General features: G+C 43.2%; 1 protein-coding gene across 12 annotated transcripts in view; it reads left to right on the forward strand.

The window, feature by feature from the left end:
* ptprfa (protein tyrosine phosphatase receptor type Fa) overlaps window positions 1-23,381 on the forward strand; it is a 292,124-nt gene that overhangs the window by 213,476 nt on the left and 55,267 nt on the right. For 8 of the 12 annotated variants that reach the window (XM_068707781.1, XM_068707787.1, XM_068707789.1 and 5 more), the window contains 4 exons: window positions 913-1,022; window positions 2,942-3,198; window positions 4,831-4,912; window positions 13,521-13,733. In XM_068707781.1, the coding sequence (XP_068563882.1) occupies window positions 913-1,022; window positions 2,942-3,198; window positions 4,831-4,912; window positions 13,521-13,733 (662 nt within the window). The remainder of the gene's footprint in view (window positions 1-912; window positions 1,023-2,941; window positions 3,199-4,830; window positions 4,913-13,520; window positions 13,734-23,381) is intronic. The other 4 variants (XM_068707783.1, XM_068707792.1, XM_068707793.1 and 1 more) reach the window with 1 other exon arrangement.

Raw genomic sequence — 23,381 nt, forward strand, 5'->3', positions numbered from 1 at the left:
GTGCAGCTCATAGTCGTCTAAACTATCAATAAAGGTTAATTGATACATTTAAACTTCGCTTGAAAACACTGAACATAAACAAGAAGTGTGAAATCTTTTTTTTTAACCAACAAATGCAAAATGGTGTTTGGTTTCCACTGTGTCCACACTGCGCCAGCTGTGTGTAAAGTACGGCAGATTTTGAAGAGGTGTGAGTGTGATCCTCTGCCGTGGAGTTAGTTCTGAGCAGAAGGAAACACAAGTGAACATATTGTTTTCAGATTATATAGATCAACTTCCACAGGTGTAAACCACAACTGCAAACTGAGATCTTGCAGTTTAGTTGTGTGGAATGTAGTTTTTAGGAGACAGAGTGTTACTGTTAGACCCTGACCAATCCAGTCGCTGTGTCGGGACATTTGAATAATTAATGAAGTTGCTGCTGCTGTCCGTGTCATCCTGTACAATTACACACGCCACCTCTCTAGATTGGTATTGGTCCTGTGTAATTGCTGTATATCTAAAATGTAATGTATGAAAAACTTGTATTTATGGTTAGAGGTGCCACATATTCAGATCAAAGTTAGATGTTGTTGCTAAAACACTGTAGAGCTAAAAAGACCTGCAAAGGTGGTGATAGTTATATGTGGAATTATGACTGAGTTTTTTATATAACAGATATTTATTTGATCCATTATTGATAGAAAAAATATTGATTAGTTCAGCTTTAAGTCATTGATATTGGTCACCAAATTATCGCTATATAAATGAAAATAATTGCTGTATTGAGACAATGCTGTGTCCAAATACTACAGACTGTGCTCTCGTTTTGATGAATTTGCATAGTGTACATTGTTCTCTCATTTTAGCTCTTCAACTTTGAATCATCTCAATCATAATTACAATTAAATTAACCACCTGATAATCATCTAGACCTTCCCTCAGTGTTCACCAAAAACTTTGCCGTGAAGGCTGTGATGAAAACCTCTGTCCTGCTGACCTGGGAAGTACCAGAAACTTACAAATCCCAAGTGCCTCTCAAGGTAAGATTGCCTCACGCTTCCACCTCGACAGACCTTCCACCTAGCTGCAGCATTTAGACATTACAGCCACTGAATTTAACAACCAAAGGAGGTTTCTTACTGATAATCTAGAACCAAGTAGTCAAACGTTTGTGAATTTCAACACATATGGCTAGACAGTAGAGACAAAAGAACGCAAACTAGGAACTGATGTCATACTGAGGTTCCATATCAAACTGCTTCCGAGACTATAATATGAACCACTTTATGTGGAGACCAAATTATTACTATTGAGTCTGATTTATCACAAAAAGCACCTGAAGTAAGTCCTAATGTCTGACACGGTCCTGAATAATAGAACACATCCATGGTTTGTAGTTTCATGGTAGGTAGATGTTATTGTACACTCTTAGAAATAAAGGTGCTAACTACAACCATATAGGGTTCTTCGGCTTGTCCTCATAGGAGAACACTTTTTGTGTTCCCGGTAGAACCTTTTATAAAAGAACCCGTTAAGGGTTTTGCTTAGAACCATCTGTGAAAGGTTCCACTCAGAACCCTCTGAAATTTCTATCCAGAACCTTTCCACTTTGTAAGGGTGCTAACAAAATGCAACCCAGCAGGGTCTGCGGAGAACCCTCTTAGATTCCAAGGGTTTCATCCAGAACCCACCCATTGGGTTCTATTGGGAACTTTTTATATTCCAAAGCGTTGCCTTTTTACATCCACTCTTTCAATAATCCTTGAAGAACCCTTTCAAAAAGGGTATGTTTGATGAAAAGTGTCCTAAATGGACCCTTAGTCTCACGGAGAACCCTTAAAAAACCCTTTCTTCACAAAGTTTTTTCTAGAAGGTTAGGGGTAGAACCCGTTTGGAACCCTGATTTCTAAGAGTGAAACTGTATATGCAGACAGGAGGTGGTATTATTACCACAGTATAATGTAATGACTTCAGTTATAGAAACATTTTGTACATTTATATGAGATATTTGAGATATTCTCTTTTGTACTCTGTAACAGAGCAGCTGCAACATAAATCATCAAGAAAATCAATTTGCACCATATTAAACTGTCTGTAACTGAATTTTATGACTGGCTATTTGTTGAGGGACCTGTGCGTCTTGTCACTCTGTGCAGCTCTGATGATAAGCTAAAAGGCAGAAACAAAAGTTTATGACCATGGGTCATCAACTAAATAATAGTAACCAAGTAAATCATACTTTATTTTTATAGCACCTTGTAACACAAAACAATGTGTCGTAGTGCTGCACAGAATCAAAAGCAGAGAACACTGGAGGTAGCAAGGTCACTAACGCTGTTAAACAAGGATACAATAATACAACTAAGTGAACTGAAGCTACACATAATATCAGAATTCATTGAACAAAAAAATATGAATTTTTAATAAAGTTTTGTCCTTTAAAAGTTGTAATAGTTCACAGCCCTCTTATGAAAGAATGCGTCAATATTTTTGGGAATGCGCTCAATCCTTGTCGTTATGGAGCTGTAGTGAGAACATGGTATGGTTAGCTTAGCATAAAGACTGTAAGAATGCAAATTTACATATATTACATACATACATATACAGATATATTGGCTGTATCAATTTTATAATCTAACTCTCAACGAGACAGGTAGTAAGCGTCAAAGAGATGAATTAATAGTACAAGGAAGAAAAGAGGAAAATTGTCGATGTATTACTATATGTTGATGATATTCAACTTTTTATGATGTAGGTTACTGAAGCACAAATATTGAAATGTAATCCAACTTCATGACTTATTCCAGAATTTAGTTTTTGTCAAGATTAATTTAGAAAAAGAGAAAAATAAAACGTGTTTTTCCTGAAGTCAGTTCCATAGACAGCCAGTGTAGTAAACACTATGTAATCAAACAAAACTGTATCACTGTTAAAAAAAACAACTTCATCCTGGCTTCAGATCCTGTACAACCAGCAGAGTGTGGAGGTTCAAGGCAACCTGAAGAGGAAGCTGATCACACAACTGCAGCCCGATACGGATTATTCCTTCGTGCTCATGAGCCGGGGGAACAGTGCCGGCGGCCTCCAGCAGCAGGTTTCCATCCGAACAGCCCCAGACCTGCTGAAGATGAAACCGGCTCGATACCAACACGATGTGGAGGAGGGCGGCAAAGTCACCATCAGTCTGTCCAGGGTTCCTGCTGAAGCCGCCGTCAGGTGTGTGCTGTTTGTTTGTCTGAGTGGAAACCATACTGGAAAAAAAGAAGGGATAATTCATGATTTGAAAGGTTCCCTCGGAGGCAGTGACACAAAACGGATCCGTTTTTTAAAACGAAAAAGAGCCAGTAAAAGCTCCTAAGAATGTGGTGAGGACATTCAACCCTGAATACATTAAATCTGTGTTCGTGATGGCAGGCGGTGATGCTGAGCCGACAGCACAGTGCGTTGAATGAGATGAGATTCTGTCAAATGAGGCGCTAAAACCATTGAAGCTCCAGAGACGCTGCACCACAAAGCACAAAGCACCTGGGATGTGTTGGCAAGCCAAATAATGACATCTTAAGGAAAGGGGACGGGCTTCAGGCACAACAGAGTCATCACCACTGAGAGCACCGGGAATTCATCTTTTGCAACCGCTATCTGCCCCTTCTCAAGGTCCGATGAAAGATGTGCTAATGAGGTTACAGCGCGAACACGCCTCATTCGTTGCCACTGTGTGCAATTTGCCAGTTTTTGCATCTAATTGAAATGATCCATGTGGCACGGTATAAATACGCCATCTTATGTAAGAATACTTAAACATTTTTGGGAATGCTCTCAATCCCTACGATTTTGCACTAAATCACCCAGAAAAACGTGCAAATAGCACAGGAACACCGAGACGCTACTTGCTCGGCAGCAAAGTTGTAAGTTGCATTTCGTCCTCTGCGGGTGCTTTGAGAATTACACGGTTCTCTTTTGGCTTATTTGTGCAGGTTTAGTGGCTGCAGAATCAGCACAATCCTTCTGTGAATTCTTCCCTCGGTGTGTGTGTGAGCAGTGTGAAGACCTTAAAAGGCCTCACCACACAGCAGCCCAGCGAGGCGAAGTCAAGTGGAGCCACACAAAAGATGCACCCAGACAATGTTTTTTTGTGTTAAATCAATAGCTCAGCTTGTCCGCAGCCATTACAAGCCTGGTTTATTTACTTCTTCTTCTGTTCTAGCCAGTTCATAACCAACCAATTATCCGCTGCAGCAGAGAGTTCTTTTCAGGTCAGAGTTTCAGAAGCAAACAAAACATTCAGTCCCACAACACAACAACGCCATAATTATAACCACATGGCCATGCTAACAATAACCCCGGTGCCCCTTCAGAGCTTTCTCCTGACGCTAAAAAGCAATTTATTTAAGTGTTGAGCTTTTAAACCACAGTTGATCAGCAAAGAGAATCCCAAATGCAAAGGCGGCAATTCAATGGAAGGTTACTTTTTTATTATTACCCAGCTCGATCGAGGAGACAGGCACTGCAAATTACTTGGACTTAATTGTGTTTCAAGTGTTTGTTTCTCTGAAGAAATTGCTCACAAGTAAGCTGTAAAAAGAGAAGTGGCTCTGATGGAGAAAACCCCCCCAACTAATACCATTTCAATATGAATGCCTGACCCAGACCTTCTCATTAGTCGCAGAGCAAACTTATCCCGTCGGTGTTTAGGAGAAGAGGAGGAATGTAAAAAGTTTATAACAAATATGAAGAAAACTCTCGAGACATGAGCCGTAGATGGCTGGAATGAAACAGCTTGTAAATCACATTGAGGCTGTGTTTTGTATGTGTGTATTCAAGGCATATGTGTCACTGTGTTTGATACAGGTGGTACTACATAGTGGTTGTTCCTGTTACCCCGGTTTCTCTGAAGAGATGGGAGAACCCCGAAGACATGGACATACATGAGGTGAGTGGACGTTTACTTGTATTCACCATGTAAAGGGACAAAGCCTCTCTCGAGTTGACTTGAGTCCCCTAAAAGCTTCTCCCAAAAAGGTAAACCTTTCCATTACATATAGTACTATCCAATACAATTTTGCTGTTATAAATATGTTAATCCCTGTGGGTGGAGTGGGTGATGGGGGGGGGGTCCCTTCTTTGCCTGGCACCTTCTGTAAATGATAGGTTTGATGTTGAGTTTAAAACAAGGTTATTGTTGCTTGTGAAGGAGTTAGATAGATAGATAGATACTAACTTTATTGATCCCGCGAGGGGAAATTATTTTGTTACAAGCAGCAATAGGTTACAGAGCAGCAATAGGTCACAGGTAAAAAAAAAAATCTTAATATTATATAAAAAGAAAAATACAAGAAAGATACACATGTCACAATATATACAGTTATAATATAGTAAAGATGTTATATAAAAAATGCACACTATATACACAGTGAATAGAACAGAATAATATTAAATCAACTAAATAAACAGTAGTGCAGAGGTTTAACGATTTGATTTGGCCCGAGGTGATTTATTGTACAGTCTTATAGCGGTAGGCAGGAATGTTCTCCTGTACCTGTCCTTATGACAGCGGAGCTGGATCATTCTGTTGGAGAAAGTGCTCCGCTGTCCCTGCAGTAGGTGGTGGAGAGGGTGGTCCTGGTTATCCAATATGGATGATAGTTTCTTCAGTGTCCTCCTCTCCACCACCTGTTCCAGACTGTCCAGTTTACAGCCGATGATGGAGCCGGCCTTCTTAACCAGTTTGTTAAGTCTGTTGGTGTCTCCGGCTCCAATGCTGCTCCCCCAGCAGACTACGGCGAAGTACAGTGCACTGGCCACAACAGACTGGTAGAACATCTCCAACATCTTGCTGCACACGTTGAAGGATCAAAGTTTCCTCAAGAAAAAGAGTCGACTCATCCCCTTCTTGTACACAGCGTTGATGTTGGCCTTCCAGCTCAGTCTGCTGTCGATGGAGACACCCAGGTACTTGTACTCCATCACCATGTCCACGTCCTCTCCCAGAACTCTCAGTGGCTGTGGAGCCGTCGTCCTCCTCCTGAAGTCGACCACCATCTCTCTGGTCTTGGCCACGTTCAGAAGCAGGTGATTTCTACCGGCCCACTCCACAAAGTCATCCACTACTGCCCTGTACTCCTCCTCCCGTCCGTCCCTTATACACCCGACCACTGCAGAGTCATCAGAGAACTTCTGCAGATGGCATGACCCTGAGTTGTACTGGAAGTCAGTGGTGTACAGGGTGAACAGGAAGGGAGACAGAACAGTTCCCTGTGGGGCTCCAGTATCACTGACCACCGTATCAGACAGCACACGACCCAGTCGGACAAACTGTGGTCTGCCTGTGAGGTAGTCAGTGATCCAGGAGACAGTGGACGCGTTAACCCCCACCTCCCGCAGCTTCTCACTCAGTAGCACTGGTTGGATGGTGTTAAATGCACTGGAGAAGTCAAAGAAAGTGATTCTCACAGAGCCACCGGTTCCATCCAGGTGCGACTGAGCTCGTTGCAGCAGGTAGATGATGGCGTCGTCCACTCCCACATGAGGCTGGTATGCAAATTGCAGAGGGTCCAGTGATGATTTCACCTGCGGTCGGAGGTGGGCCAAGACCAGCCTCTCCAGCACCTTCATCACATGGGATGTGAGGGCAACTGGTCGGTAGTCATTGAGGCCAGATGGTGTCGTCTTCTTAGGAACAGGAACCAGGCACGACGTCTTCCACAGCACCGGGACTTCCTCCTGCTTCAGGCTCAGGTTGTAGAGGTGTTGTAGGACATCAGACAGCTGGATGGCGCAGGTCTTCAGGACCCTGGGGCTGATGCCATCAGGTCCCTCAGTCTTTCCTTGGTGGAGTCTCTCCAGCTGTCTTCTAACCTGGCCAGTCGTCACAGAGAGGGGGGGGAGGGTGGTCATGGTGTCGGTGGTGGAAGAGCCCTTTGAAGTAGAGGGCTCATTGTCCGTGCCGCTCACCAGGGGGGACAGAGGGGGGAGAGGAGGAGGCAGCCGAGGTGTTTGTGAGGTGAGGTGTGTTGAGGAGACAGATGAGGGCTGTGAGCTAAATCTATTGAAGAAAGAGTTTAGCTCGTTGGCCCTCTCCAGGGAGCCCCCTGGTTGTCTCCCTCCAACCTTGAAGCCAGTAATCAGCTTCATCCCGGTCCACACCTCCCTCACATTGTTCTGCTGGAGTTTGGCCTCCAGCTTCCTCCTGTAGGTGTCCTTGCACTCCCTGATCTTCACCTTCAGGTCACGCTGGACTCTCCTGAGCTCGTCCCTGTCCCCAGACCTGAAAGCAGCTTTCTTCTTATTAAGAAGTGCTTTCAGGTCGCTGGTGATCCATGGCTTGTTGTTAGGGAAGCAGTGTACAGTCCGGGATGGAATGGTAGTGTGTTCACAGAATTTTATGTATTCTGTGATACAGTCCGTCATGCTGTTGATGTCCTCCCCATGTGGTCCACACAGCACATCCCAATCCGTTGACTCAAAGCAGTCCTGCAGGGCGTCCTTAGCCTCCTGAGACCACCTCCTCACAGTCCTAGTGGTCACAGGCTGTCTCTGTACCAGAGGAACATACCTGGGTGTCAACAGGATCAGGTTGTGATCGGACCTGCCAAGCGGGGGGAGGGCAGTGGTACTGTATGCATCAATGGCATTTGCATACAGTAGGTCCAGAGTTTTATTGTTCCGTGTGGGGCAGTCAACATATTGGTGAAAAGTTGGCAGTACTTTATCCAGGGTGGTGTGATTAAAGTCTCCAGTAATTGCCAAAAATGCACCAGGATGTTGACTCATCAGTCCAGATATAGTGGAGTGGATGGTGTCCACTGCTCTCTCAGCGTCAGCTGATGGAGGTATGTACACAGCCACAACAATGGCGGATGAGAACTCCCTCGGCAAATAGTAAGGACGCATTCCCACGGCTAACAGTTCAATATCCGGGCTACAGAAACGTTCCTTCACACACAGGTGGTCGGGATTGCACCACCTCTCGTTCACATACACTGCAATCCCGCCACCTCTCTTCTTACCGCTCTGTATAACGTCTCTGTCCGCCCAAAAAGTCCTGAAGCCGGGCACCGACGCACTGTGGTCGGGGAAATCCGCGTGCAGCCATGTCTCCGTGAAACACATGACGCTACACTCACGGAAGACCCTCCCGGTCTTTACCAGCGCGCCAAGCTCGTCCGTCTTATTTGCCAAAGACCTCACGTTCCCCATTATAATCGCCGGTACCGAGGGTTTGAATATCCTCCTCGAAGCCCTCCGCTTAGTGCCAGACCTACAGCGGTTGGTGCTCTTATTGAGAGAATGACTCAACAATGACTTAAGGGCAAAGTTTATCCACTGGCTGACCAATGAAACACAACTCTCAGCTCACTGACACGTGTTCCAGTGTTGACATTACGACAGTCTCAGACCATCTTTTCGGATTATGTTTGTCTTCACTCTGCATGGGTGGGAGATTAAGCGCTGAGTCATCCCTGCTACTGAAATGTAAAACAACCACTGAGGGATGCAAGGTGTCATCAAGTTTCAGTTTGTGTTGGCAGCAGCTCTAAAGGAGAGCTCTTTCACTTTTGCTGCAATTGTATATACTGTAATTACCGGCTGTCAGTGAACATCCATTAGCCATGTGATTCGTGTTTCTCGTCCAGGTGCCTCCTAACCTACAGGTGAACAGGCTGCTTTCGGAGTCAGCCTGTAATGAGCCACTGCACTAGATTGTGTTCCCCAGAATCTTTACTGTGACCACTCTAAAGGAAGAGTAATCGTTGCATTTCTTACTGTATCTGAAGACAGTTGGAACCACACAGCCATAATAGTTATGAACTTAGTCTTTCATTGAATCTTTTCCCTGTTGCATCATGGAAATAACAAGGAAGTTATGTCACATCTATGGAAAACTAAAGCGGATAATGGCCTAAAGACATGGAGCTAGGTGTCTTATTATCTAGATCCTCCAGTGTTTGTTTCATTATAGACATCAGTCTCTCCTGATAAATTATATTTACATCAAAAATGTTGGTGAAGTGTTGTTTGGGAAATGAAACCAGTAAAGGGGTGAAGTTTCTGGTTTCATCGTAGAGATGCACCGATCCGATATCAATATCTGTATCGGTCCTGATATAGGAAAAAATTCTAGATCGGGTATCGGTGACAATGTGACTGATCCATAAAGGCAAATCTATTCAGTCCAATTATATGCGTTGTGCTCTGCGTAACGTCATGCGCTAGCGAACTGGCCGCATAGATTGTTTTTAAAATGGAGCGAGCGAAAGGATCAGCCATCTGGAACCGGGCAGCCGCTCTCAGTTGTCGGGGATAAGGGATTCCGGCTGCTAGTTAACCACCTGGAACCACGCTACGACATGGTAAGCCGAAAATATTTGTCGGAGACGGCGCTACCTGAACTGCACGGTAAAGTGTGCAAACACATATTGAAGGAGATAAAAGATGTCAAATCGATAAGTTTCACGACAGACATCTGGAGCTCCGACGTTTCCCCTGTGTCACTTTTAAGTTTAACAGCACACTGGCTGGATGAAACTTTTGTGCCACACAGTGCAATGTTAAATGCAACAAACTTTCGTGGGTCACACACCAGCGAAGCGATAGCAGCTAGCCTGAAGGAAATGTTTGACAAGTGGCAAATTCCGTTGAGCAAAATCCACGTGATTCTGAGGGACAACGCCAGCAACATGAGAAAAGCGATGGACAACCTGGGGGCGCGTAGCGTCGGCTGCGTTTTTTAAATCGATTCAGCACTGTTTTTCTCCATTAGATCGGTATCAGATCGGTATCGGCCGATACTAAACCTCAGATATCTGTATCGGTATCGGAAGTGAAAAACGTGGATCGGTGCATCCCTAATGTCTTGTGAATATAAAGGTATACAGTTGATGACTTGAAGCGGATGAGGTTTCACATTTCTGCCAGGTTTGTTTGCTGTGGTCTTGATTGTTTTTTAGCTTTACTTAAGAGAAAGTAGAACACTGATGGGCGAATTCACCAAGAAAAAATTGCGGTTGAAATGGCGCCATGAATTACCGTCTCGAGGTCCTATGCACCATATATACTGCGCTAATGATATTGCAGCACAAACACATCCGTAAAGTTTTGCAGCTGCGTGTAATTTGCCCTTTTTTGATTCTGATTGAAATTAGAGGCAGAAGCATTCCTCAAAACTCAAGGCAGGGATTTTAAACTTGACTTAGAGAAACCATATTTGGGATTAAATATTAAATATGGCATGAGCACTGGAAAGTCTCGGCGTGACACCACTTATAGATGCGCTTCAGTTACCGACAACTCTTCCTGTTTTTGCATCGTGGCATTGAAAGGGGATGATTTTGCACCAAATATCTGCATATTACCTCATTAAAATATAAATGCAAATAGCACGGGCAGAGAGAGCGATGCTATTTGCTTGGCAGCAAGGGTGCATTTCACCCTTTGCTGGTGCTTTGAGATCACAAGGTTTCTTTTTGTCTTATTTGGGTAGGTTTAGCGGCCACAAGAGCCGCACAACCCTTTTGTGTATTCGCCCCCCCCGAAAGCACAGTCGACACTTCCCACAAGGATGGATACACTCCATTCTCTTATCAGTGCAAATGTGTTTACCGCCTCTTTTGATAAGTTTTACATTTTGGTTTAGCAAAGGGAGTGTGTCAGTACAGGGGCTTTCTGGTTGGAGTTTGATGGCAGAATTTAGCATTTAGATTAAATGAATACAGGACAGGTCTCGGGTGAGATTGGTGTGATTTCTCTCCCTCGCCCAGGTCACAGCTCATTGATTTGAGTTATTACAGCCAGCCAGCACATGTGGAATAGATTATTGTATGGATTCGAAATGCACAGCGTTATATTTGGCGTCCAGGCTCCGACGTTGTCTCTACCAACAAGTAAACACCAAACTCGACACAGCGGGGAGTGGGGGGGTGAGGATCAGAGCCCACACGTGGATGTTAGGTTGGAGTTGGGGCTTTTAAAATGCTCTATGAGCAGCAGCAGACAACGGCTTTCAGGTGAACAGTGTGGCAGCATGCATGCAGAATGAGAGTGCACTGAGGGCTGAGGGCCCCGCATAATTATAAGGGTGCATTGCATACAGTGTGTGTGTGTGTGTGTGTGTGTGTGTGTGTGTGTGTGTGTGTGTGTGTGTGTGTGTGTGTGTGTGTGTGTGTGTGTGTGTGTGTGTGTGTATATATATATATATACACAGTTTTAGTCTTTGCTTCATTAACCTAAGTCTTAGTCTTATGGGCTGCTGTCACTCAGAAGGTAGAGCGAGTTGTCCTTTAATCACCTTCGCTAAGTCCCGCCCCTTGGACGCAGACTGGACAATCATAGCGTAGCGATTAATTGTTCAAACAGACTCACGCTTCAACACTACTGTGTAAAAGGCAAACACATGAAAAGGTGTACAATTCTCATAGGGCAACTAAATTAACAGGATTTCACATCTATCCAAATGTGGGAGCCACCACAGTCCATGCAAGCCCATGCACACAAGGAACAAGAGAACACAGATACCTCTAAAAGTTACTATCAAGGTCCTTTCTTCTAGTTTTCAGTTTCCTGTAATAGTTTGAAAGTCCTCTCCTCTCCTGTCTTTCTTCCTCTCTATGTTTGTTTCCCACCTGTGTTTGTCTGCCTCTCCATAACGAGTTTCACCTGTCGCTCGTCAGCCCTGCTGTCACCTGTCGCTCGTTATCTCCCTCCACGTGTATTTATGCTGCGTTCCAGACAACTTTGAGGTCAGAATTTTACCAGTTGAAATTTCCAAGTTTTGATATGTTGTTGCCTTTTAGTTGATGGTTTACTATTTACGACGTGGCCTTCAAATGTGTGCTGTCAGACAGCTGCTTCCACGTGAAGTGGGGCTAGAGTTAGAGTTCTGAGTAGCCTTGAATGCAGCATCAGTCTCTGTGCTCTACTTTTTTTTTTTGTCAGTTTGTCTTCTTTGCCACATGCAGTCTTGTTCGCTTGTGATCGGCCAGCTGTACCCGAGTTCCTTTTGGGAACCTGTACGGCTTTCTTTGATTAAAACTATCTTCATTGAATCTGCCAATCTCTCACTCCACATTCAGGTCCTCCCTGCTTGTGCTGCTTCCACAGAGGGGATTAGTACAAAGATGGAAGTAAAAAAAAAAGTGCTGCATCCATCAAGTGTAATGGATTAGATGAAACATGACATGTTCAGTTCTTCATTTAGGCCAAAGGGCTCAACTGTGTTAAGAGTGTGAATCCAATATGCCTCTCTGTGGAGCAGTGAGTTGATAATGCCACCACCTCTAGGAGAGGGTGACATGTTTTCTATTCCCCAGAGCTTTAATGACGCTGCAGAGCATAGTGCTGAGGACTAGCATAATCCATGTTTTGTGTGTATTGCAGTTTTGTGTTGAGTCTTTAAAAGCTCTTTTAGTTAGTCCAACATAAACCAGACCACAGAGACGTTTCAGCATTTGGACAAAATGTGTGTGCTGAAGAATTCTATGGTGTGGTTTTTTTTTGGTTTTTTTGCATGAAGTACTTTGTGTCTGACGAATGAGAACATTGTGCACAATGGGGGGGGGGATGCCAGTAGGCTGATAAGACAGTGATGAGAAAGTGTTTGGTGGTTTTCAAGTGTCAGAATGAACCAGTCTCTCAGATTGTGATCAAGGGAGCTAAACTGATATTATTTGGAGATGGAGGGAGATGGGGGGACATGTAGGATGGTTCAAAGTTGTTTTTGACCCTGCAGGCTAAGGGAGGATATTTAGTGGAGAAGGTGACCAGGAGGAAGTCATGGTAGCTCTTGATTTCTTCACTAGCAGGGAGTCCTTGCTGAGGGGTATCAGCTATGCTGGAAACACTCATCTTAACAGCTTTGGGCTGAAACTCTGAAACAGTACTGCAGTTTCTGTACAGTCTCTATAATTGGCCAGTTGGAATATTGCAGATGAGCTGCTGTTGGGTGTTTATCCTCACTTTGGTTTTGCAGTAAGTCTTAGTCTCAATAGTTCCGTTGTGCCCCTTGTTAAGTGTTGAGTGTAGAAATTGGCAAACTTTGCATTCTGTGTTATAGTGAAAGAAAGATTGTTAGTAGTACAATTTAAATATATTAGAAAATCTGTCTGCTCTTCTCTACAACCTCTCCATACGACCAGGATATCATCAGTGTCTTACGTCCACAAAGCAATCTTGGACACAAATGTCTTTTGAGTTAGGAATGACAGGCATAGATAGGATGGGCTCTGTTCATAGCACAAGATTGCAAGAAATAGGAATCCAAATACTTAATTAATGGTGCAAATCAATTTTGACAGGGTTAGGGGGAATTCATTAGGGGTGGAAGAATTTAATTGGATCAGAATTTAAAGTCGCAGGACTTGGATGGGACTGGCAACAACAAAAGTCACGTATTAGAAATAAGATGGGAAGCACACATCACTGTCCTCTGTCCTCCATGCGGAGGTAGGCGCGTGGATCTCCTGCAGGTGATCACTTTCTGTCATGTTATGTAGTGTCATGTTACGCTCGTCCAAAAGACGCCTGTTGTGTCGTCCCTCCGGCAGCTCCTGGAGGCCCGTGCTGACAGCAGCCTGCAGAGACAGAAGAGACAGAGCCAGGACATCCTGCAGCCTTACATCGCTGCCAAGCTGGACGCTCTGCCCGAGATCTTCACGCTGGGCGACGAGAAGAAATACAACGGCTACTACAACAAACCCCTCCCCGGCCAGCAGCAGTATCGCTGCTTTGTTCTGGCCGACTTGACGGAGCACGAATCTGTGAGTAAGCTTTATCTGTTTGAGCATGTACAGTATGGCACCTTTACTATATTTGAAAGCTTCAGTGGTCGAGTGAGTGCCGGGCTAAACCTTCACTGAATGTGTGCACAAGGATACATGGTTCATTCACGAGACTCTCATCACAGTCGGTGTTAAACAGAGTAGGTGGATATGTCAAAAGGGAGAAGACGTTGGTGAAATAGCTTCAATGTTCAGTTTAAGATTTTTGAACATTTCAGCCAACTCTGGTAAATGATGTGTTGACAAAAGCCTAAATGCTTCAAAGCTCTATGAACATACACTGTATGTTGTTTCATTCTGCTTACATTGTCAAACCTGCAAACCCTTTAGAATGAACAGCAAGTAGTGTAGACTTTATTTCATTGGCTGAAATTTCAGCAACATTGTGACTTCTTCACAGCTTAAAGGAAGAGCATGGTATCATCATATTCATTTCTTCCACAGCAACCAGATACAAATGATTTTGAAATAACAATACATTTTTAGAAATAACATTACATCATATAGAAATAACATTAAGAAGCAACATTAAAATATGTAGAAATACCATTAAATATATAGAAATTACATCAAATGTTATAGAAATAACATTTATCATATCACCAATCATATAAAATAACATTAAATCATATAGAAATAAAGTTTAATTGTATAGAAATAATACCCAAATGATTAACATAACATTTATACTAAACAACCAGTGCATAGTGTATAGGGACCATTAACATTGTGATTACTTTTAAATTTTTTATTATGGTCTAATTTGATATTCATCTGCTTCAAATATTTACTTATTTATGCTCTTCTACTGGGCAGGTAAACCCTTTTAATGTTTGTCATTTCAATAAGCTTGTGTGAGCCTATGTATACAGTACTTACATTTAGCAGAGTGGGAAGTTTAGACCAGAATGTTTTACCTGACTAATGATGCAGACGGTACACAGCAAACCAGATATCGTTTTAGTGGACAACAGCAGGGCAGTAAAATGAAGTGAAGCCAGCAGAGAATTCCAGCAACGGTAAGAGTAGAAGTTATCGCCTTCCAAATTAAAAATATTTTAATAATGCTGTCCTTTGTAAAGGAATACAACCGTATGTTATGTATCACCCTCAGTAAAAGAGAAAGTTGTTTAAGTTTGCGATGGAATATTAAGAGAAAGCTGCATTTTATAGAGCTAAATGTGTTACTAGAATAATTACAATATTTCACAGGACATAATTACATTTTCGTTCCATCACCATAGCAACATATCATCACGCGTGTTTTGTTCCGTCGTCTGAATACCCCTCTGCTCACTCCTCCTTTTTCCAAGAGTGAGGTAACTTGAACCACCAAGTACTTGCTCGCTATGTGGATATGAAGTGCTTATTCTAAGCTAACGAAAACACTTTTCTTAGCTTCAGGTGATTATACAATAATGACAACATTGTTATAAATATCATATTTAATTTCAGCTAATAGATCCCCAGAAATGCTACACACTGTGCCTTTAAATAAAAAGCAAGAAGAAGATGGCAAAGAACGATATGGACAGTCTGGACTGTTTTTATAATGAGGTTCATTTTTATTTCTCATTTGTATCACACACAGTCAAGAATACCGTCAGCCACAACATGTAAGATACTACTCCCATAATATTAAAATAATCTCACTACAGTTTACAACGGATCTTTGGCCATGTGGGAAATCAGAGCTGCTCAAACTGCAGACGGCAGAAGTCTGTGCGATTATCCCACAGCCAGATCATTGGTCGTTTGAGGAATCGATCTTCTGTCAATCATGACGGCCTCAAATTGAACATCAAATGCCCATCTTTACCTCAACCTGTTTATCCTCATGTTGATAGGATACAGGGAGTCGACACATTAGATATCATGCAGCCTTGCAATGAGTGCCACTTTTGTCAAAGTTGTATTTAACTATTGGGAAACTTGCAATTATGTGGTTCAGCTTTCTGGTCAGGCCACAGTCTGTAGTGTTGTTGTATTGGATTGCATTATATATGAAGGTGTTCTTGGGTTTTTTTTCTTTAATGTTTTGCCACCCTAGATCAATGGTACCTTGGCAGAACCAAGCGTGCTAATAATACAAATGGAATTCCAGAGGGGGTCTGACTGACCCAGCACCAATTGTTTCATGTCATGTACTCCTTTTGCATTCTTACAGCAGGGAAATACACTGGCCACAACTACCTATTACCATGTGAGAGAGAGGCAAAGTTGAGTGTGTGACTGGATAAAGCTGTATGTTGCAGTCTGCCTCGCCTGCAGCAGCGCCGTGTCAGGAAAAGTTCACCAACACCAAGGCTTTTGCTTGACACCTCTCGCCCTTTAATAAATCATAAAACTACACCAGAGGACGAGGGGATGGCTGAGGCAACGTGGATGGGTTTTTAATATGCGGATCTATTGCCGATCATTTCTCGCCTTTTAAAATCGTCAGATGGATCGTTCTCATAAAACTCTATTCCCACCCTGTGGGTCACATTCTGGCACTTGCAACTGCAGTGTGCGTGTCGCATACATTTTCCCCAAGGCCTTACATCGCTGAATAAACGAAGCAGAGTTTGTCGTGAGTGGCATTTTCCTCCCTGGTTTTTGCTATCTGTGGAACAGAAGAGCAGCCCCTCAGGCAGCAGTGCATGCATGCCGGGCATGACGCAGTGATGCAAATCATGTCCTTGAGTCATGCATGCATCCGCAGGTATCTCTTAGGCAGTAAAGCCGTGAGCCCTGCTGTCATCCACAAGCACCATGTTTTCAGAGCACAGCATCTTCAAACTAATTGCAATCACTTTTGTTCCTCATATGAGTCATTGTCCCTCGTGGCATCTTTATTCAAGTGAGGGGCGAGGTTTTGGTCCAGCAAGCGTTCTTCAATTTAATGCAACTTGTGATTGGCCGACGACAGCAGCAGCTACAACCCATACAGCTGGGATTGCCTGTACACGGCTCTGAACATGGAGACGTCTGAGCCAGCGGTTAGCAGCTAACAGTGCTAACATTGGCAACAGTGCAACTAACGGCAACAGTGGTGAACACAGTGTTTAGCTGGGGGGGGGCGGGGGACGGGGGACGGGACGTTACGCTTCTAACAACGACGCGTTCCACCACCGTGGGTCTGGGAACAGGGTTGAACATCGATTGAAGTACTCTATTGGTATCTGTATCAATTTAAGAGTACTGGTATTTGTACTGGCATCCTGATTTTTTTACATGATACTCAGCCCGAAGAAAAGCACATGTGAATTCTGGCTCAATACCTTTCAAACAGTCGTAGTGTTTACAGCAGCTTTGCGCACTCATCACCAAGGCTAATACCTTCAACAGTAAGGCCACTCGCACAACCGCACCACCTGGCATCAGCTATGCCCTGCAAAGGAATCCACACAGCACACTCGCCTCGCTCTCAAACCCGCTGAAGTCGCTGTACAACTTTTCAGCTTATGCAAAATACCCTTTTTCGCAATTCATCACAGCACATAGGCTACAGTCTGTAGTGTTGTTGTTTAGGCTTGAGATAAAAACAGACTTGATGCGCACTGGGTCTGTACTTTTAGCCGAGTGTGACCGTGATGTCGGGATACTGGGATTTGTAAAATGTTCAGGCCAGAGGGTGGAGGTAAGAGTTTGGACTCGAGCTTTGGATAAACTGACCGACTTGGAAGCATCACAATATATCTGATCTATGTAGTCGAAATCCAGATTCTTAATTTAGTGTTAAAATCTTGTTTGATTCCAACCCCTGTTTGATATAATGAAGTAGTGTGACTGCCATCTTGTGAAAGTTGTTCTTTTGTGTGGTTCAGCTCTCTGGTCAGGCCACAGTCTGTAGCGTTGTTGTGTTGGATTGCATTATATATGAAGGTGTTCTTGTTATTTTCTCCACGCTATAATGTTTTGGCGCCCTTGATCAATGGTACCTTGGCAGAACCAAGCGTGGTAATAATACAAATGGATTCCCAGAGGTGGTCTGACCGACCCAGCACCAATTGTTTCATGTCGTGTACTCCATTTCTTTTTTAAATAGGGTTTTTATTGGAAAAAAGAGGGAGTATAATAATGCTGGAAATTTCACTCAAGAAACTGTACATTTGTTTTATTTCTTTGTAAACCCCTCTCTCCTCAATCCATGCCTCCTTATTACTAGAAGAATTGAATAAAAATCATACACTTTGCCTGAGCCGTCTGCCTCACCATCTCTGGATCTGGTAATGTAAATATGGTGGAAAACGTTGAACAGACCACATCAGATATTTATAGTCAGAGTTCCCATTCCAGTCTTATTTAATGACCATTTTTGAAAGATTATTGTATTTGATATGTTTGTATTTTGCCTTTTCAATGCACCGGGATTTGTAAAAAGTATATGTAAAAATATCAAATCAGATTGTTTCATTTTATTTATTTCAAATAATACTGAAGGGAAAAGGGACATACAACTGGTAAATAGACCATCAATGTAAATATGATTACAGATTAATATAAAGACAGACAAAATGAGGTGACTGAGGTATATTACCCACTGGCACAACGTTGGTAAACTATTTTCATCATTGAGATAAGGAACATTTCAAACATTTCAGTATTACACAACACTGAACAAACACTTTTCTAAAAGTCAACAGGTCACAATGAGCTAAACAAAATGAAAAGCATCTCTCATGCTATGAAATTGAAATTACTACATCAATAGAAAAATGAAAAATAAAATGTATGCAGTGATGTGTTTCAATTAGTTACCATGCTGTAAACATTCAAAGCACCCAAACATTTCTATATTCCAATCTGAAGGTTATGGAGTATTCTTGATATGTTTTCCTTATTATATATCAATCAATGAACTTGAGCTGGTTCTGTTGCTTTTTACTTTGATACAGAGTCATTTATTTTCTCTCCCCTTATTACAACGTTCAGTCACTTCCATAGAGTGGATGGGGAAAGAGTCTGTTACGAATCTTCGTTCGCAGAAAATCATCCATTGCATTCGCTGCATGTGTGCAGAATTGGTTGCAAATACAGCTGTGTTCAATTTCCAGCACAATGCACTAGATTTTGAGCCATTCTGTTTTCTTTATTGCAGGGAGGAGAGTTTTATCTATGAAAAAAATGGATACAAATCGACTTGGCTGTATGAGGGATGGACATGGCAGAAATAAGAGAATTCCTTTTTTGTAAAGCCTAGGTTGAAAGACCTCCAAAAGTCCACAAAGCCAACTTGATCCATGAATTGCCATATGGCCTTGGTCAGTCAAGAGGGCTCTCCTGTAACCACACCATTTGTGTGATGAGCCTTTCAATGTCAGAGAAAACCTGAAAGTGCAGAAAGTGTGTGTGGCTATCAACTGTAGATCGCTTCATGGTCCACAAAGCCTTCATTTGTTTGTATTTGAGGTTACTCATGAGATAAAAGACGTACTCATTATTTATTAATATTCTGAGTTCTCATTTTAATTACAAACAAGTTAGGTTGACGCTCTCCTCTCCTGCGTCTTACTCCAGCATAGCAAAAACCTGAAGCCTATAAGGAAGACTTTTGACAAAGATTTATGATTTTGTGATTTCCTTTTCCGAAAGTCAGCAACTGCAGCTGACAGTTGGCACACTGGTCTGTGTTCACCTGCATGACCCTGAGCTTTAGCTCAACAGCAGGGCATATATTGTGTTCAAAACAAAGGAGAAATCAAAGAGCATGATCCTCACTGTGCCCCCAGCCATATCCAGGTTGTATAAAGAAGGTCAATTATAACATTATCCACTCCTATGTTGTCTGGGAATGCAAACTGACCAGGGGCCCGAGGTGGGCAAGTATCAAGTATTGACCCTTGACAGTATCAGCATGTCAAGGGTTTTCACCACCCCACAACCCCCACCACCTACCTGAGCTGATTCAGGGTTAGGACTTGGGGCCAATCCCATGTCTTATTTTCACCCCTACCCCTCGCTTTTTGACTTGCCCCTGGTTAGAGAGTTACAAGTTAGTGGTTGAAATCTTCCCCCATGAAGTGGGACAACCACTTTGAGACCCGATACATCATCAATAGTCTTTGATAGCAACCTGTGCTCCTTCGCTGCCAGTGGAGCGGTAACAAGTGCAGCAACTTTGCTGCTGGACCAAAGTTAAATTTGGGGCTCCACATGCCATCAGCTAGGCGAAATGCCACATGGAAACATGTCGAATGCACAAATCAGCCTAAAAACAATCGTGTAACGTTAGTTAGAGACATCGGCATACTCGCCCACTGACTATGGGTAAGACAGCAAATTCATGTATTTCCTTAAGGTGAGTCAGTTTGGGACTTGTAGGAAATGTTGAAGTAAAACTTTGAGAAAAGTGAGGACACCGAAAGGAAATCAACATCACACACTGGGTGTGCTGTTTTTTCTAGGAACCATTTGTTCCCCAACTTGTCCTGCGTTTGAACTCGACTCTACAGAAATTTGCTGATTGGTCAAACGCAAACCTTGTGGCTGATACAACCTGTGTACGGCTTCATTCAGTTCGGTAACCCCCGCCCCCTTTTACAGCTTGTATCAAGAGTGTGTAGTCTTGGACAACGGTTGTTTCATTGTGTTAAGTACATAAGAACAGAGTGGCAAAGCCCGGATTCAGTAAATGACACTTGGCTGAATGTGATTCAAGCCTGTACAAAAATAGAAACCTAATCACATTCATTGAAAAACGGGAAGTAAGCTTAGCTTTTATTGCTACTGCAAAGCTGCTGGCAGAGTAGAAGGAAGGAAGAAAGAAAGGGGAGGGGGGGGCGGTGCTGGAGAATGAAGCAAAAGGGCACTGCGGCTCTCTGTGGCCCCCACACTGCTGGTAAACAAGTTGGGACGTGTGAAATTGGATAAAAGAAAAAAGGCCATATAAACAGTGTGATAACTTACAGCAGAGGGAAGGGGGGGGGGAGATAGTGAGCACAGCAGCTTCCTCTGAATGCAGGGCCCTGTGGGAGTAACAGAGAGGTGAGGAGAAGAGCGAGAGGTGGAGAGAGAGAGAAGAGAGGGAGCTTAACGGGGGGATAAGTCGGGTAAGAACGGGGGAGGTGGGCACCTGAGGGAAATGCACGGACAGCAATCAACGGAGAGAGAATGGGATCGGATGCCGGAATGAGCTTGTGGTGTAGGAGGGATGCTGAACTTTGAGGAGGAAAGACAGAGGAGAAGAGAGAGGGATGGCAGTGTGGAGAATACACTGAGCCCACTGGATAGCATCCAGTTTGTCGCATAACAGAGGAGCGGCGAGCGGAAGGCTACGGATGAGGTGGAAATCTTCAAGAGTTCTGGGAAATAACAGAGCTGTCAAAACGCATTAGAATCACACTTTGTTTCTGCTTATTTTATGAGTCAAGGGCTCTTTTTTTTCTGGTGGGGGATTATGGACAATGGAAACAACAGTGAAATGTTCATCCTCCCACTGCTATTAATCCACTTTTCGTCTTTGCACAGCCCACCTTCTCATATCCAGCGTGCAGATGTAGCAGCAGTACATTTTTCACCCCTGAAGGTTTACTCTCTATCAGGGAGCGCCGCTGAGATTGATCACCCCTCCCCTGAGATTTCCTAAATATCCTTTAGAATACGCTTCCGTGCCTCCTAAAAGCTGTAAAAACTGTCAAATGGAGGCAAAAAAAAAAAAAGAAAAGTTTTTGGAGCTCAAGTAATACTTCGCTAAAAGTGCCAGAAAGTATGTCAGAGAAAAGAAGGCTGAGAGAGCGGAGGAGACAGATGAGCCGAACATGTTATCAAGCACCACCTTTTAGCTGTTAGGTTTCCTCTCTAGACTATTTGAAACAGATTTGGAAGATTGCAGTGATTTAGAACAGTTTAGGAACGCATCAGAAAACTATGTAGTCTCAATGACAGATCAGTAAACTTGTATGTGTTGTTCTTAAGCTTGGACAAGCCACTCATTTTGACCTTTTAATTTGGAGGACATGACATAATCTCTCGGGATACTGAGTTGCAGACACTACAGTGCGCTGCTTCTTTGGACAACTGGCGCTCTTCTCGCTTTGGACAAAAGCTAAATGAATGCAATGTATTGGGTGTTTAGTGGTCCAACAACAAAAACACAGAATATCAATTATATTCAGTGGAATTTTTGATCAGTGGAATAGAGTGAAACCACTGCACCACCGGCATCCTTGTGCGCATGCGTTACAAAAGCATCCTCAAAGCCAGTAGAGCACAAGACGAACAAAATAGGAACCTGCTCATTGGAATATTGCTCCTTAGCGCTACTAAAAATCAAACTCCACAGGGCACCTCTAACATATTTGCTTACTGACAAACACCTTCCTCTAGTTGATTAAAAACCCTTCATCAAGTCAACTCCACTCCCTCCACTACTTGATCAACAACTTTATTCCATTTGACTGCAAGCTTCATTTCTCTCACCACCGCACTAGTGAACAAGAGAGGAGGGGGAAAAATCGAAGTGACGCTATCCGGGTGGCATGCAAAAAAGAAAAGAGAAGATAATTAAAGCTTAAAGTTTTTAATCAGAGGAATGCACATCTGCGGATGCATGACGTAAACATCTGTCTTGACAAGTCATTTGGTCTCGAATTCAGCAGCAAGGCTTCTTTATGCCTGTAGGGTGAGATGATTTCTGTGTTGAGTGGACCAGGCCGCCCTAAAAGAAAGAAACGAAGACACCAGCAGAACACTTCGCTGAGAGAACAGCGCTCAGCAGCTCCTGGGGGACGGACCTTCAGTTAACATGGAGTCTGATCCCAGGAGGCTCCCCCGACTTTCTGATGCTACTGTTGCACAGAGCCAGCCCGCTGTGACTCCTGGCGCTCGGCTTTGAGCTGAGTGCATTTTGAGATATCTGCTAACTGGAGGTCCGTCTCCCAGAGCCGCCGCACACTCTCTTTTAGGCAAAGCAATCTCCTACTGTCCAATTGCTCCCCTAAGTAAGGCGTTATATATCTATAATCTCATGGGAAGATCTCATTTTAGGATTTTTACGAGTCATTTAACGCCACATCGTTACCGTGAAACGGTCACGGTCATTGTTAAGGCAACAAAACAACGGTAATGGCCTCAGTTCGGTTTCAGCAGCAAAACCACTTAGTTAGGTTTAGTAAAACTCCATGGTTGGTCTTAAAATAAGTAGTTAAATTACATTACATTAAATAAATACGAATGGAAACAATGCATCAGGAAAACACATCACAGTGTCACCAACGCCACTTAAAACACTTTGGGACACCGGTCTCCTGGTTGGACGTCCCGTGTTTGTTAGTCTCGCTCACATTTCATAGTACGTCACTTAGCATATTCACAAGTTTACATTTCAGTCAGTACAGCCTTCATAGCCAACTAATGACTCGCAAAATTACTGAAAAATTGTCTTGTCATTCATATGGCCATGGTGAGAGTGGGCTGACCGAGCAGATCTATCACAAAACTAAACAACGACATTTGTTTGCCGTGGTATCAGAGGAAGGAGCGGAGACAGTTTGGCTGTGGGAGGATGAGCCTGCAGTAAGCCCGCTGACAAATGGTGCACACTAACTGCTCTGATGTGGATGGCAATTGTTAATACTTTAGCGACACGTGTACAGGGTAAAGTTATGTTTACAGTATATACTCATTATGAAAAAGGGAGACATA

Source organism: Cebidichthys violaceus, unplaced genomic scaffold (assembly GCF_023349555.1).
Source record: "Cebidichthys violaceus isolate CVI_PGR_0920_01 unplaced genomic scaffold, fCebVio1.0.p SCAF_13, whole genome shotgun sequence".
In the NCBI taxonomy this organism is placed as follows: domain Eukaryota; kingdom Metazoa; phylum Chordata; class Actinopteri; order Perciformes; family Stichaeidae; genus Cebidichthys; species Cebidichthys violaceus.